The sequence below is a fragment of the Sorex fumeus genome, unplaced genomic scaffold (assembly GCF_029834395.1).
Source record: "Sorex fumeus unplaced genomic scaffold, SorFum_2.1 ptg000047l, whole genome shotgun sequence".
Lineage (NCBI taxonomy): Eukaryota > Metazoa > Chordata > Mammalia > Eulipotyphla > Soricidae > Sorex > Sorex fumeus.
This window is the reverse complement of record NW_026606104.1, coordinates 45,047,107-45,063,753: the sequence shown is the minus strand read 5'-3', so window position 1 is coordinate 45,063,753 and position 16,647 is coordinate 45,047,107. Positions and strand designations below refer to the sequence as shown.

At 38.3% G+C, this 16,647-nt stretch overlaps 1 protein-coding gene across 12 annotated transcripts in view; it reads right to left on the bottom strand.

The window, feature by feature from the left end:
* The window catches only part of EPB41 (erythrocyte membrane protein band 4.1), a 154,100-nt gene that overhangs the window by 19,921 nt on the left and 117,532 nt on the right, over positions 1 to 16,647 (bottom strand). For 4 of the 12 annotated variants that reach the window (XM_056123558.1, XM_056123552.1, XM_056123551.1 and 1 more), the window contains one exon: positions 14,074 to 14,250. In XM_056123558.1, the coding sequence (XP_055979533.1) occupies positions 14,074 to 14,250 (177 nt within the window). Of the gene's footprint in view, positions 1 to 8,006; positions 11,605 to 11,982; positions 12,034 to 14,073; positions 14,251 to 16,647 lie in introns of those variants that run through there. The other 8 variants (XM_056123554.1, XM_056123557.1, XM_056123559.1 and 5 more) reach the window with 5 other exon arrangements.

The following is a 16,647-nucleotide window of genomic DNA, read 5'->3' as shown; positions in this document are numbered from 1 at the left end:
TAAGATCACAAATCATTTATTTATTTTTGGTTTTGGCCACACACAAATTATGCTCAGGGGTTCTTCCCGACTCTGCGCTCAGGAATTAGTGCTGGTGGTGCTCGGGGGACCACATGGGGTGCTGGGGATTGAAACTGGGTTGGCTGTGGGCAGGAAAGCATCCCACCTGCTGTATATCACTCTGGCCCCAATTACAAATCATTTAATTTCTTGGTATTTTTTTCCTGAATTTTCCTAAAAGTAAAGTAAAGGCCCTCCCGTTGATCATCGATTTGCTCGAGCGGGCCCAGTAACGTCTCCATTGGAGACTTTGTTGTTACTGTGTCTGGCATATCGAATACTCTCGGTAGCTTGCCGGGCTCTCCGAGAGGGGCGGAGGAATTGAACTCGGGTCGGGCATGTTGGCTGCGTGCAAGGCAGACGACCTACCCGCTGTGCTATCGCTCTGAATTTTCCTAAACTCTCTAAAAGAAGTATTTACTACATCTATAATACAGAAGTTATTAAATTATTTCTTCTTTTGTTTTTGCAATGCTGGGAATCCAACATATCACTGAGTCACATCCCTGACCATTAAATTATTATTACTGTTGTTGTCGGTTTTGGGGCCATATCCAGCGGCACTCAGAGCTTGTGCTCAGAAGTCACCCTCAGCAATGTTCAGAGAATCGTGAGGTTATCAAAGTGGGGTCAGCTTCATGCAGGGCAAGCACCTTAACCCTATACTTTCCTCTCTGGAATCTAAACCATTTTCTTTCTTTTTTTTGCTTTTTGGGTCACACCCGGTGATGCTCAGAGGTTACTCCTGGCTTTGCACTCAGGAATTACTCCTGGCAGTGCTCAGGGGGACATATGGGATGCTGGGAAATGAACCCGGGTCGGCCATGTGCAAGTAAAACACCCTACCCACTGTGCTATCACTCCAACCCCCACCTAAACCATTTTCTTATACAAGTTTTATACATGGTATCATAATGAAATAATCTGTAAAGTTTGAAGAGTTTGGTAAACAATTTATGAAGAAAGTGAATAAATCTTCAACGTCCTTTAGGCCTGTAAGGACAGAGGCTATTAGAAGGAGGTGGGGGAAGAGAAGAAGAGAGGGAGAGAGGAAGGGAGAAAGGCGGGGGAGGATAGGGGTATTGGCAAGAGGGAAACTGGGGACACTGGTGGTGGGAAATATACACTGGTGAATGGACAGGTATTGGACCATCTTATGACTGAAACTCAATTGTGAACAACTTTGTAACTGTGTATTTCACAGTGATTCAATTAAAAAAAATTAGAAACAAAACAAAACAAAAAGACAGGGCCTCAGAATGCCCTAGACATGGAAACATGATCCATGATCTGCATGCTGTGTTTGATACCTGATGTCCCCCCAGCTCCCCCAAACAGTGGTATCTACATTATATATACATTTTTGCTAGCTGAAATTAAAGCTTTTTCATTACAAAAAGTCTGATAATAAAATAGCATTTATAAAAAGAGAAAATTTAACATATTATCTTCATTGTCATCTTATCTGTGAGTCCCGAAATCCACACCTACTAATAAACTACTTTGGTTCTCACATTTTCTCCATTCTGTTCTGCAACTCTATCAAGTCATCAGGGCTGGCCTTGTATATACCACTTTATGATAAGATCAACACATAATGCATTGTCACCACCATCTTTGTGATAGATATGTCACCTGTTGAAAGTTAAATATCTCACAGAGTTAGTACCTTAAACTTGTATCAGTGCTTTGATCCATCAAAAAAAAAAAAAAAAAGAAGATTCATTAGACTGAGACCATTAAAAAAATGAGTGTTGATAAGGAAAGGGAGCAGGAGGTGGCCACAGGCCAGGGTAGGGGCGCACAGACACACAGGCATCTCCAGGGCACGTTACCCTTGCTCTGAAAACCCAGAAAGAAATGCTCTGCATTGCCAATGCCCACAGAACCAGCAGGAACCGAGGCTCTACCCAGCAGACGAGTCCAGCTTCTGGCTCCTAACTAAAGCAGACAATAATTATTACAGTCACTTACATTATCATATTTGATTACACCCCCAAATGACCTGCAACATGCAAACTAAAAAACATAGAATCCAATGCTGATAAGATCAGTTAATTGCGAGTGCTCTGTTTTGACATTATTCTCTTCATTCATCCAAGTAAATTTATGTCTCAGCAAGAAGGGCTTAAAAATGCTTGGAAAAGTTTTAAGGCCTTTGCATATATGTGTCTGTGCCTTAAAGTATGTCACCAGTATTTGCAATGTTTTACTATTTTGAAAAATAAGACTATGTTTTCCTTGGTTCTCTAATAATCAGTTGACACACTGACCTGGTATTTTAAGCATTTTTTTGTTGTGGTTGTTGTTAGATGCTTTTAAATGGGCACTTGCAATGAAAGACAAATCAGATATGGCATGGCTTCATCTGTAGAACCCACATGTAAACAGCACATAAAGATGGCAAATCAAGTAGAGGTAGCCCATTCTTCAGCCAAAAATGAAAACAAATGAAAAAAAGAATCTCCCAAAGAAAAACATCCCTCAGGCGCCGCCCCCAAAAGCACCATAAATAATAGCTTTGGTAGACTCTGTGGCAAACCAGGGCCAATCATCGGCTTAAAAAAGGCCACTAGAATCACCAATGGTCAAGATGGGGATAAACGAACAACAGAATAACCACATGGTTAGCATCGAGGACAGCCCATCTTTCCTCTCTATCATGCCCTTTCTTATCCTACATTTCTCTTCATTCCAAGTTTTCTCTTTTGGGATATACCCTCCGCCACTTGAAAAGGTTTGTAAGCAATTGGTCCTAGTTATAAATACATCCTGTGTGCTCACTCACTGTCTTCATGAGATGCTGTCCTACGACTATTCTCTCGCACATAAAGACTACCTTTGGATGAAGGAGCTTATTTAGTATGAGGCTGGCCTTTATGAAATAAATAGGTAAAACTGCTTACTACAGGAAAATACAGCCTTTCACAAATGCCAGCAAATGAAATTTGCCAATGATAATTTCTTTTCATATACTGCTCTTATGATTCTAAAATTTGTACTGTTATTAGATTATCCCCAGAACAGGTGAATGTAAAAGCAAACAGTTTCAAAACCAGCGCCTGATGCAAAATTTTAGCTATTTGGTAATAGAAAATTTTGCCTTAATAACACACTCACCAGCAAGTAATCCACAGATCATATGAATGTTCTGAAACCTGAACAGAGCTATAGAAGTCAAAGCGATGGAATAAATATTAAAGGTGATATTAAACATGTGTAGGAGACTGGATACCTTTTAGTGGTCAATTTCATTTCATTATACTAAGAAGGGTTAAGGTGAGGAGATGGGAAGGAAGGGGTGTAACAGTACAAACATCGATCATTCAGTATGGAGACAATTAATTATCTTTGGCAGAATTGCTCAGAAGTCCTAGTTTGAAAAATGATTAGTCTTAATAAACACTAATGAAAAACATTAAATTCAACTAGATACTTAGGCAAATGGCATAATAATTCTAATATTATATACAACAGAAAACTATTATTAGATATTTGCTCTATCTTATCTTCCTGGAAAAAAACCCTATTATAATAAACATGGCTTTCCATGTTAATATTTTCAACCAATTCCTAAAAGGAACATGACTTTGGAGAAATGTTACAAATTTTTCTTATTGCTCAGGTGTGGTCATATGCATCTGTTGAGCTAGACAATAGGCCCCTCCAAAGAGGATGTACTTGGGGACCAGATAGATAGAATAGTAGGTCCTGTATTTGGCTGATGCTGGTTTGATCCCCAGTACTGCATATAGTCCTCTGAGCACAGCCAGGTGTGCCTCAATCTCCTTACCTGTCCCCAACCCCAAAAAAACCCAAAAAACAAAACAAAAAATACCCCCACAAAGATGAAGTATTCATTTTCAGTTATTATCTAGTTATCTTCTAGGAGGGTTAGACAAGATAAGGTGAAGAGGAAAAGCGATCCACCTTGTCAGTTCCACATATAGGAGTGCGCTTGCTTCACACCCACGATCACACCCACCCCATTATTCACTCTTCAACAGGAAAAGAGCGGCAACACTGTATGCTTCATAACTACTAATTTGTAGAGTGCTTTAGAAAAAAAAAAGACATTTTCAGAGTATTAAAAATGCTTCTAACAGATGTGACAATTATATGTGTTGTGGTGACTGATTATGTTGATAAGGAAAAGGTTATTTTTAACACTTGTTATAAATAAGTCAAATGAATTCCAAGTCATTTTAAGACATTAATATTCTGAGAACAGAACACATGCACCAGGTTATCTCTATTTTAGGACTCAGAAGAAGACAATTGCTGGGTCGCAGAGAAGAGGGAAAACAAGAGAGCCTTTTGAGAAAGAATGACAGTATCTCTTGCTGATCAGCTGAAGCAGGGCTGTCTTTTACTTCTTTTTATTTTTTGCAGTAGGTCTGCCTATACATAGCATTACTGACGTTCAATTTTCCTGGTCATGCCTGGGATCAAACCCAGGGGGTCTCACGTATCAATGGGTATAAATCAAGTACTTTGGAGGTGCTGAACGATGGGAAGGGAAGGTTTCTGAGATAGCCAAACTCGGAGTACAGACTCAAGTGGTTTGTTTGCTCGAAATATTTTAAAGCTAGGCAAGTGGCTCCTTGGGCTGAGCTCATGATTTGCATGCAAAAGCTCCAGCTTGTTTCTCTGGCACTTCATGATGCCTTGAGCACCTCTGAGCACTGTATGGGGAGTGGTGACTGAGCACTGCCAGGTATGCCTTCCCCCCCTTTTTTTTTGGACTGAGGTATGTCTTGGTGGTATAGCACTGGCTTTGCAGGTGCAGGAATTGGGTTTAATACCTCACAATGCAAGAAAACAAAAAGGAAGACTGGGGTGGAGCTGCATGGAAAGTTCCCAAAGGACAGGAACGAAGTCCTGACAGAAAAGCATCATGTTTACACTGCTGACTACACAAGAGCTTCTGAGGCAGAAAACAGAACATTCTTTAGAATGCCTCCATGCAGGACCAAAAAATGAAAGCCACGGGGAAAGAGATTTTTTGCCTGAATCTAAGAATAATTTATAAATACAACCCAGAGTTTTCCAAACATACAAAATGTGTGCTTTTATGTCTTTAGAGATATTTAGTCACAGGCAAAGAGACCACTTAGTATTTAAGTCTGTAAATGGTACTGTGGAGTAAAGACAAATATTGCTGGGGAGATGAGTTCAATCAGGGATTTACCTGGTCCTAAAACTCTGATAACGCTGCCTCTTTGTGTCCCTGTCATATGAAGCAGACTGCTTTACTAGTAGGCAATTAGTAAGTGAATGGGTGGTATCAACCACGATTTCCCCTTCATTCTCATTCCCCATGACTGCTGGGATAAGTTTCTATACATAAAGGCTGTCCTTCAAAGAGACAGGAGAGGAAAAAGAAGACTGAAGAGTATTCACTATCTCCCCCCTTGTTGGCATGTGGGGTGTTCGCTGGAATTTCTCATAAATCTGATGCATGCATGTGCTCTATCACTGTGCCACATCCCTGACTAAAAATGTTTAGAGGGGACTTGGGGCCACATCCAGTGATGCTCAATGATCATAGTTGGTGCAGTGCCGGATTGAACCAGGTTCAGCTGCATGCAAGGCAAGCACTTTAAATCCTGTACTATCTCTCTGGTTGTCAATTGCATTTTTTATTCATTTGAGGGCAATCAAATTGATGGTTGGGACTTTTAAGTGTTAAGATTTATTTTATTGTGTATCCCAAACCGCATTTATACTAAAGGGAAGGGCTGTCCCCTTAGGATATCAACTAGGAAATACAGAGGATCAGAAAAGTCTCTGTTCCCTTATCAATCTGCTTAGATGTTAGGATGTTATTAACAAAATTAGCTCGGGCGGGGATGTAACTCAGTGGTGGAGTGACGGCCACACATGTGTACAAGATCTTGGGTTCAATTCCCGGCATCACAAAAGGAAGTCAATGTACTTTTAGCCTGTTGTTTCCAATCCGTGGAAGTAAAAAACTACCTTCTCTTTTGTCTTTCAAGATTTAGCATGAGGAGTTTTTTAATGAAATGATAAACTCTGTGAATTGGTATGTTGATCATATCCAGTCCTCTTCCAGTCTAAATTTACATGGCCTCCTCACTTTAAGCACATTTTCTTTTTCTTTTCCTTCTTTCCTTCTGTATTGCTAGGGATTAAAGCTGGGGATCAAAGCTTTACGCAGATGAATTATGTATGCTACCAGTGACCCACATACCTGGCTCTTAACCATACTCCACTAACCATTTTAATTGTACATTCCTAGGTCTGTACCAACATGCTTCCTGGCACAGTGCTGAAGATCAATCCAGTCTTCCTGCATGCAGAGCATGAACTCTAGTCCTTTGAGGCATCCCCCATCCCCCAAAGTATTTCATTTTGCATCACGTTCTGCTGTAGTGAAAGGGAGGGGTTATAGCAGCAGAAATGGTACGTACTGGCTATATCCACTACAATGTACAGGGGACAGATATAGTGATTCCATTAGCTATATAAAATAGAGAATGATCAATACCCAGTATGAGTGCACGCAAACATACACACTCACACACACATGTACACACGTGTGCACACACACACACACACACACCAAGGAGTTGTCACCATTTCTAGTATCCAAATTATATATAATGGGCACTTAAGTACAATAAAAAAGTAAAGCTTCTATGTATAATAAAAATAATAATAATCTTATTCAATGTGGTAGAAAATTCTGCAAGGAATTTTGGGATTCATAATTTCTCTGAAGAGAATAGGAGAGAAGGTAACTTGGTAGGGAGGTTCTAGATAAATTTACTGTATTCAATATTGTTAGAAAAAAAGTAGTGATAAGAAAAATCTAAAATTATTTTTAACATGTGTGGTCTTCCTTTTATAAATATATGACTGTGGGGTAAAGTCAAGGTACAAAATTTGATTGATAATGCCTCCTAAAAATAACTGAATTTCATTAGAAGAGATAATATGCCTCCTAGAAATAACTGAATTTCATTAGGAGAGATAATATAAAGGTTAAGGGGTTTGCTGGCATGTGGCTGTATGTATCTATGGTTCTGATTCAAAACTCTAGCACCACATGTGATCCCCCAAGTACCACCAGGCTTGGTCCCTGAGCACAGAGCCAGCACTGTTGGATTTGTTTCCCGCCCCCCCCCCCCCCCCCGCAAAGAAAACAAACTTAGCATGTCCTATTACATGCTTATCCTTAAGAAGTATTAGAGAAGTGACTTAGGGATGTAGAATAGAGTGAATTGGCTTATATGCAACAGAAATTTCAGAGTAAAGTTTACAATAATATTTAATAAAAGAAAGTATGCTAGGATGATAAAATTGGAAAACTAACCACAGATAATCCTTCATCCAATCTTAGTCAATAAATCAGTCAGCATTTTCTCCACTTAAAATTTTCACTGGAGATCCAAACAAATAGTAAAATTGACTCATGCAAAATGAATCGCCTTTGTAGTTAGTTCATTTGTTAGCTTAAGGAAGGAATGGCCAAAAGTCACCCCAAAGATAGATGCTAGGCTCATTTTCAAGAATGGTCCACTCTATTCTATTTGGATAAGATGCATTTTCTTAAGAGTATGGTAAATTTGGAAAGACATTTTTAAACTTCAGTAGTTTTAAGTACTTCATCAAATGTCAGGAAGCAGCATATGGAATAAACCCAGCTATCTAATTGCTTACATTCACATAAAACAGTCCAAGAAGTTAATGTGTGTTCATTTCCTTTTTAATTTCTATCAGCCCACCCCCGAAAAACCAATAACTGAACAATAACCAGAGGTTCTGATTCCTGGAATATGTTTTAGATTCTTTTTCATGGAACATGTTACAGACTCATTCTCATGAGGTAGTTTTGTCTCTAGATTTATGAAAAGGAAATCTGGCCATAAGGAGTTAAGTGAACTTCTCAGAGTCACTCTGGAAAGGATTAATGACAAAACCAAGGAAAAAACCCAAGACTTTTTATTGGTCTGAATTGACACTTTTAGTCCAAACTGTTTCTTACTTATCAACTGCCATTAAGAAGCAGAACCAGGGTAAATCCAATACAGTTTTGAATCTGTCTCTGGTGTTGAAAATGGAATGAGATCTGAGAATGAAACCAAGACTATATTTACAGCTCTTTGTTACAAATACTGGCAGCATTAACAGTCGGTAATACAAAGCTGCAACATCCAATATTTTTTCTCTGATAATAGTGACGAGTATGTCTTTTGAGCCTGCACTTTTAGCTTTGTCCAGTACAAAAGCTTAACCCTTCCTCCTGGTCATTCTTATCCTAATAACAGAAGAAAAGGTCTTTCCTTTGACCATAGTAAAGCTCTCTGAGGCTCTCCTGTTACACTTCAAAAAAATTACACTGGGTTTTTAATAAACTTGGAATAATTTCAAGACAAAGGAAAACAAAATTCAAGGTGAAATTTACAATAACAATAAAAAGTCATGTACAAGAATTAAAACTGGAAATATAATCTGAGACAGTTATAAAAGTATCAATAAAATTCTAAGTTTATTTCCTTTTTATATCCTTGAAAAAAAAAAGATTTGAAAGAATCTAACCAATACTATAGCTTTATCATTTCATAAAGAAAATGCTTATATTTCTATTTCACAGGGGAATACTTATAATAATTCTTTTTTGGATTAGGGGATAGCTTTACAATATTTCAGGTCAATCTGAGGTCTCTCCTTATTATAAGTGAATCAATGAACATGTTTAATTATAAAATATTTGTTATGAACAGACATAGCCTGTGATGTGAAAGATGAACATTCATACCAGACTTTTAAATTTAACACTCTCCTTGCTTCTTTTCCAGTTTTTGAAGAAAGCTTATAATGACAAAGAAGTTCAGAAAATACCAGAGGACAATTTCTACAAGTCCCTTTTTCTACAGAGACAATAAGACAATGGAGGTGGATACTGAAAAACGAACGATTCTCGACTTTCCTGTTCTCTCTCACACTCTTTTTGCTCTAAGAAGACATCTTAAAAACAAAAAATCTTGTTTATAAGTTTCATCAACTGAAAAGCATTTGAGAAGTAAAACAAGGTGCAATAATCTCAGTTTGATTAATCCTATGAATTCAATTTCAAAACAAACATTTGAGACAACATTAATCAAATCATCCATATTGATACATTCAAGTGCTATAAAAAACAATCTACATGCAAGAATTTTCATTAATATTGAGATTAAAAAAAATAACGGTTAGGCATCCCAGTTGTGTTGTAAAGAGAGGGCACACACATATTTACTTCAGGGAATAAAACATGCAAGCAAAGGGCACATACTAGTCACGACAGAACTTTAGCTCACAAGACTGTCAGTTAAAAACAATTGATCCAAAACATATGGAAGAATGAACAGGTCTGAAAACTATCAGGAAAACAAAATGTACCGATCTATTTTAAGCTTATCATAGTGGCTAACTATTGCTTCTAGCAATAAAATTATGTAAGTCATAAAGAAGTGAGTAACACAGTATTTTAATTCAGGGAAGGATATGCTTATGTACAGATCTTGAATAAATCTGTATCCCAGGACTATTAAAGATGTAGTTGTCTAGGAAATTTAGCCCTGGCTGGAGGCGAGGGGCACCAGCACCGTTTTCCTTAAATCATCAACATTCTACTTATCCATAATAGCATTTAACCTTTGCAGATAAACCTCTTCAGTACTCCAGGCAGAATAAAGATGTTTGTCCCTGTACTTCTCAAATACACATAAAAAGGCCACAGAAGTCAAAAGCCCTTTTCTAAAAAAAGGCCTTTGTATATACTGGTTTGATGTCTCAAGAAAAGGAGTGATTACCGGTTCTTAGATTAAAATGTATCATTTTAAGGCTTTTGAAAAGTTAGCAAGTTGACTTTTTTTCTTCTTAAACTACTGAGCCCATGCCACACAAATGACTATAAGGTGATCAGGAAAACATTCCATCAACTGTTTCTAAGGTATCCTGCTTTGCACAATACATTGGAGAGGACATAGCCACAGGAAACAGTAAGGACATGCAGGACAGAGTCAACAATTGGGGGGGGGGGCATACCGACCTGCCAAATGCTTAGATCTGGGTTCTCTAACCTCCATACGCTTCTGTGAGGAAGGCTGACTTCACAATCCATTGCTACTTCTTTGTACCCCATGATACATATTCTACAAAGAGTTAACATTTTTTTTTTGACAGAAAAATGATGACAAGGGCTTCTCTAGGACAGTGAACTACCAAGATTGGAGGCATCATACAGGAAGTAACACAGCAGAAGCCAACAACAGAAGTTCAATGGTTTTAGTCTTGACATTTCAGAAGAGCACCCTGTTTTCCGATCACAGAAAGACTAACCACCAAACGGCCAAGGCAAGAACCAGGAGAAAAGACATCATGAAAGGAATACGAGGTGATGGAAAAGTACTAGAGTAGAGGTGGCATTTTTTGAGAGACTTGAGATCCTCAGGGATTGGAATAGAAACCTTGGGAAGAATTTCTTCATTTTCATGCCGGGGCAAGGCTCTTTCAGGAGATCTCGCTTGCCTTTTAACTTTCTCTTCATCCTGCACTAACAGAGCACGTTCCTGTGTCTGCTTTCACGGTAGAAGATTAAGAAAGACAGAGAAAGATGAACAAAATGACAGATGGAAAATGCTCGAAAGTGATACTTGGGAGTGTGCAAAGGAATTGGGAAGATCTTTTTTTTTTTTTACATTCTTTATCTTACTTTTACTTTGGCAGTTTATCCTGGCAAAGTTTCTATAACAGTAGAATATGCGGCAATTTTTTGAATGAATCAATACCAGAAGTTCTGAAAGTTCAAGGAATCACTGGACTTCCTTTAGTATTTATTCCTCCTTTAAGGAATATTCACGTATAAATTTTGGGTCGCTGTTCACTGCTTTGGTACCATCAGGTTTTTTTTTTTTTTAGAATAACTAGGCGACTCCAATAATAAAGCATTCTTCTTGCCATCAGAAAAGTTACTTTTTTTTTTTTTACAAATAGAATGGCAGAATATAAAAAATTATCCTCATTTCTCTTCTTATAGACTTAAAAAACTACAACTGTTCATTCAGTATGGCAATTAGATTTAGCTCAAGGGCATAAAAACCTTAACCCTATATGTTCTAAAGGTTGCAAAAGGGGGGGAAAAAAAGTACAAAAGCTTCAATGTGCCTCTAAGGAGCACCCCCTCCTAAAAAAACATCCAAGCCCACAAATCTCAATTGCAAATTCCCTCCCCTTCTCTCAGAGTTGTGATTTAAATAAGAATAGTGACCATCATAAAAGTTTATCCACCACATTAAGGGGATACTTTTGATACTCTTTCAAAGAATGTTAGTCTTTTCCAATTGTACAAATGAGGTTTTTGCTCCCTACAATTGAACTCTGCCATCCAGTGGAGACAGACGTTATCTAGGAAAGGAAAAACTTGGCTCTCAGCTCTCTCAGTTGAGCCAGCCTTCTTTGATCAGTTTGGAAATTTGCCACTGATTCTTTGCACACCCCAAAGTGATATGTATCAGGGAGAAAGTAGCTGGGGGACTGGTCAGCAAAACAGAAAAAAAAAGGTGGAGGGGCGGGAAAGGATGCAAAATCATAATGATAAACAAAGGAGAAGAAAGACAACATAAAAAGAATAGGGTACAATTAAATTCATTTTCTCTCTGAGTACAAATTTACATCTTCATGCAGCTTTTCAACCAGCCATGCGCCGAAATAAGCAAATTGAAAGCTGCAAAAGCTGCAGCAGTGGAAATGTTATGTGTTAGGCCAAAATGCTGTGGGTGTGAATTTACTAGTATAGCCAAAAGAAAAAAAAAATATTCTCAGCAGCTGCTGTTCAGTTCTGGGGGTATCTGTTTAGTGCCATGACAAGAGCAAATTCTGATTGAGAAGCACAAGTCATAACAGCAGCTTTACCTCTGGCCCACCAACCTTTCTTTCCGAGGGAAGGATAGAGGTTTTCTTCACCTGGTCATACACAAATTACAAAAAATTCAGTTGCCTTGCAATGCAACAACAATGCTGTCAAGGGTGGAAGAGAAATCCCCAGAGAACAGAAATACTGTCCTGACTGTTAAAAAGTTAAGATAGGCCAGAAAGTGGAATCATTCTATATATTTGTTAAAAAGCAACCGCTTTTATATCAAAACACAGTTTGGATTTATCCCATTATTCATTTAAAGGTATAATATACATTCGCAAAGTGGCTTAAATACCCTCAACTGATCCAATTATAATTTGTAAAAACTATTTGGAGCACATGCTTTGCATGCAGGAGACCCAGGTTCAACCCCTGGCACGGCACGTCCCTGAGCACCGCCAGGAGCAGCCCCTAACCACCACTAGGTGTGGCCCACAAACCAACATAAAAAAGTAATTTCTTTAAAATCCCACAGAATGGCATAAACATTCCCCAAGTCAGCCCTTGAGGTGATTTCTATTAAAATATATACCACTTTCTGGAAATGGAGAGCAATTCAAATTCAGAAAGTCTCATCCAAGAGAGTTACATTCCTATTCATTTTTTTCCTTTTCTTTTTGGAGGGAGGAAATCAATGAATTCCACTGGGAGTCTTCGGGGAGGACTGATAGCCAAAGTCCTTGGCCAGCTGCATGGAAGCTACGAACATTCATCTTTCAAAGCTGAACATCTTTCATTACTTGCACAGTCAAAAAGAAAGCTAGAAAAGATGCAGTTATGGTCTGCAGGTAGGATTAACCTGGGGAGACAGTAACGTGGACTTTCTCAAGGCAGCACAGACTCAGAGGAAGCAGAGGCACTGTCTCATTCCGAGCACTTCCTTTAAATTTAGAATATAGAGCAAATGGCCATTTACATAAGGGAGGGAGTCGAAGCCAAGAGGCCAGGAAAATGGAACAATCACACAACTGCATCTACAGTCCCTGGAAAACTCCATTTAGCAGCTCGTCATTCGAGAGTTCTCCAGTCTTGGTAAAATTGGTTCAGCTCTATGTGGAGATCTGTTAGCCCAGTTTAGTCATTAAAAATAAATAAAACCAACTTCTATGAACGTCTCCAGTTCCAGAAACCAAAGGGTAAGTTAGATTGTTTACCATCACTACTAAATTCTGAATACAAAAACAAGATTCTTTTTCAAAAGTTCTTCTGTTATCACCTTACCTTTCTTAATTAGGATTGCTATTACTTTGAGGCAGGGGGCACAAATGAAACTTTTAAAATAATTTTAATCCCTCACTGCATCATTGTGACTATCTGTATAAGTATTTAACTTGTATGGGCTACAGATTCAGAAGACACTTTTTAAGAATGTGCACACAGTAACTTTTAAGATAGTCACACTATAAAGAATTATTTTTTCAGGTATAAAATTTCTGAGATAGGTAATGACAATAATAATACAAAAAGAGCAGTCCCTGAAAGATATTTCTGGCGTTCTCTAATTGAAACTATTTTTTAAGACAGTATAATCAAGTTTGATGTTAGTCATTAAGATTTTTAAAAATCATACATAGTTTTTCTAAAATCGAAACACTGTCATTAATACTTGCTCTTCTGTATTTTTTTACTTAGGGGCCTCCCTGGTTTATTATATAATTGTGGTCAACCATTCCAGACATTTCTAAGTTGTGCAAATGTTCAAATAAAGTTAAAAATAATGTTTATCCTTTCCCAATTTTGATCTTACTAAATTTAGTAAACTCTCCAGTTCTTGACGGTACAGTTTGAACATAAAGTTCCACTGGCTTTTGGTCAATTTGTAAACACACGCTAGCCAGAAGCATACAGCTGCAGAGATAATTCTCAGAGTCTAATCAACAATTGTCTAAATGGTCCAAATGGTCCTATTATTTGACCTAGTAGTCATACAACTTAAAAAACAAGTGTTTATGAATGCCTTAAAGCTTCAATAAATGGGTAAGGAACCAAAGCTAAGTTTTAGCTCAAAACATAATTTCAAATATAAAAAATCAATAAGCAAAAATACTGATTTCATTCCTTCTCACAACCTCACACAAAGTACTCACTCCTTCTCCTGTGGGGATTTGCCCATTGATGTTAAGGGTCCGGAAGGGGGAGTGAGTGGACAAGCGTTTGTCCCACTCACTAGGCCTTGGTTCTGGTACAGATTCCATGAAGTTCTTTTTCAGCTCACTGATGCTGGCATGATGTTTTTTGATCTCTTCTTGACTTTTGTCTAAGTCCTACAGTTGAAAGGACAAAGGTACAAAGCAATGAATATTCAGAAAAACCACTGTATCAAGGGCAGTCCATCACAAAGTGGCACTGGCAGAAAACACACCACCTCCAGGAGAGACATATGATCCACACATTGCGTTCAAATTATCAATAGACAACAGGATTCATTTGCTTGCTTTTCCCCTCCTATTGTAATACAGAATGCTTTTCTTGGAAGCAGTGAAGCAACATAACCTCCCTACTCTTAGCAACTGCGCGATCCATGAAGAAAACAGTTCTTAATTTTGAAACTTTTCTTTCCACTGTGACCCAGTGCTAGATTTCTAACTCCTTATTTCAAGATGATAATCTTACAACTCAATTAGCCACTGCCTACGATGAACTGACTTAGGCTCAACCCAGGCAGGATGGAGAGAGCAACCAGATAAAGGAAAATCTATCAAGGCACAGTGGAAGATTCAACTAGGGAATTATAAGCAGAAGTGTCCCTTTATTTCTACCTGGAGATAGTTTTGCAACCCTACTACTAGCAGGCTTTTGTTTTGTTGCTGTTTTTGATGGGGGTGGGGAGGGTTCAGACTATACCCCATGGTACTCTGGATTCAGTGCTCAGGGATCACTCCCAGAGGTGCTAGGAGGAGCATTTGTGGGTAGGGTTCTAACCCAGGGCTCCGGCATGCAAAGTATGTGCTTCAGTTTACTTAGTTACCTCTGGCCCCGTTTGTTTTTTTTTTCCTGTGGGATGGGGGGCGGGGGGTCACAGATTTACTCCTGGCTCTGCACTCAGAGATCACTCTTGGTGGGGCTGGAGGGATCATATTGGTGCCAGGGATTGAACCCAGGTCAGCCGTGTGCAAGGCAAGCGCCCTACTTGCTATACTATCAGTCTGGTCGCATGGGTTTTTATAAATCAGAATAACCCTTCTGTTATATGAAATTTCTGGCTCATGTCTCTAGAGCAAACTGTTACTATCTCTGAAAAAAAAATCACTTAGGGTTATATAATAGCATTTCCCCTTTACCATAATATTCACATGAACTGGAAGTCTTATATTTGTCCTCTGACAGTTTCATTTCAGCACTGAGTACAATTCAAAATAGAAACCTTTGTCTAGTAGCTTTCACTGATTTGGTGGACTGATTTAACAAGAGTGTATTAAATACTAGATATCAAAGAGTATTATCTCCATGGTAATTTAAAATAATTCAACTGGTTCCAGCAAAGTTGAATACTGAACAACAAGAAGCAAGTTCCAGGGAGAAATGAAATAATATAAGCTCAATAAGGCTAGAAACAATATTATTGTTTATAAGAAGGGGAAAATAACAACTTTCAGAAAGGGGAGTTGACCAAAAAATGATCTGGAAAATACGACTTGAAGATAAAACTCAAATGTTCTTTGTTTAACATACTTCTCTGCAAAAACAGAATTTGAAATATCTATGCCTGAGATCAAAATGTGTGGGAGACCAGGACTTGATGACTGCTAAAATTCTCTATTTATTATATATCAAGGCAGCTCTGTATCCAAGAAAAGCATAATCTAAGTATATCTCCTAATATGCAATGTCAATTTTGGGATCAGTCTTTCTAAAATTTTCTTCGGTTCCAAGGAAAACAGCTTCTTTGGGGTGAAGGGAGGAAAGTAAAATGAAACTCCATCAAATTTTGTTTTAGAACATTTTTTCCATAAGATATATTCACTAAAAAATATTTTTAAAAATTTTTCTTTAATTTTTTTCTTTCAAAAGCAATGTCAAAGGGCAGATAATATTGGAAAAGTAATGACATAAAAGATATAATTTTTATGCTGGAATCATTCAGAATATCAGATTCATTGCCTATTCTTTTTTAATTTTTGCAAGACCAAACAACGTATATTTGCTCTATATCTGTGAAGGAGGAAATCCCAGAAAGGGCAATCCTGTAGCTCCCCCACAGCAGAACCCCTTGCTTGCTGGAATGAAAGGCAAGTACAACTCATGAACATGGGCTTCACCCTGGGGAAACAACAGTTTGCACTTTTGTTCTGGCTGAAAGCAAGAAAAGCACGTTTTCCTCTGCTAGGCAGAGGAAAGCACGAACAAGTTCAGGCAAAGACTTGGGCTAGGCGGAGAAACTGAGACCCACCAGGCAAGTACGGCCCTGTGACCCAGCTCCGGACCGGAAATGAAATCTGCTTGGGCCAAGATCAACTTAACTAATGTGGAAGACTTAGAAGTGTGAATGGAGCAAAACAAAAAGGAGCAAGAGAGGCCATGGTAAAATCCCAGCTTTCGTGGCTAGCCTCTTAATATGAAAGCATGGTGATTTGTTGTTACCCTTCTGGCCTAGTTTCTAATTGACTTGGAACCTGAGAAAATAAATGTTTCAATATAACCAGGAGCTTCTGAAAGAACTT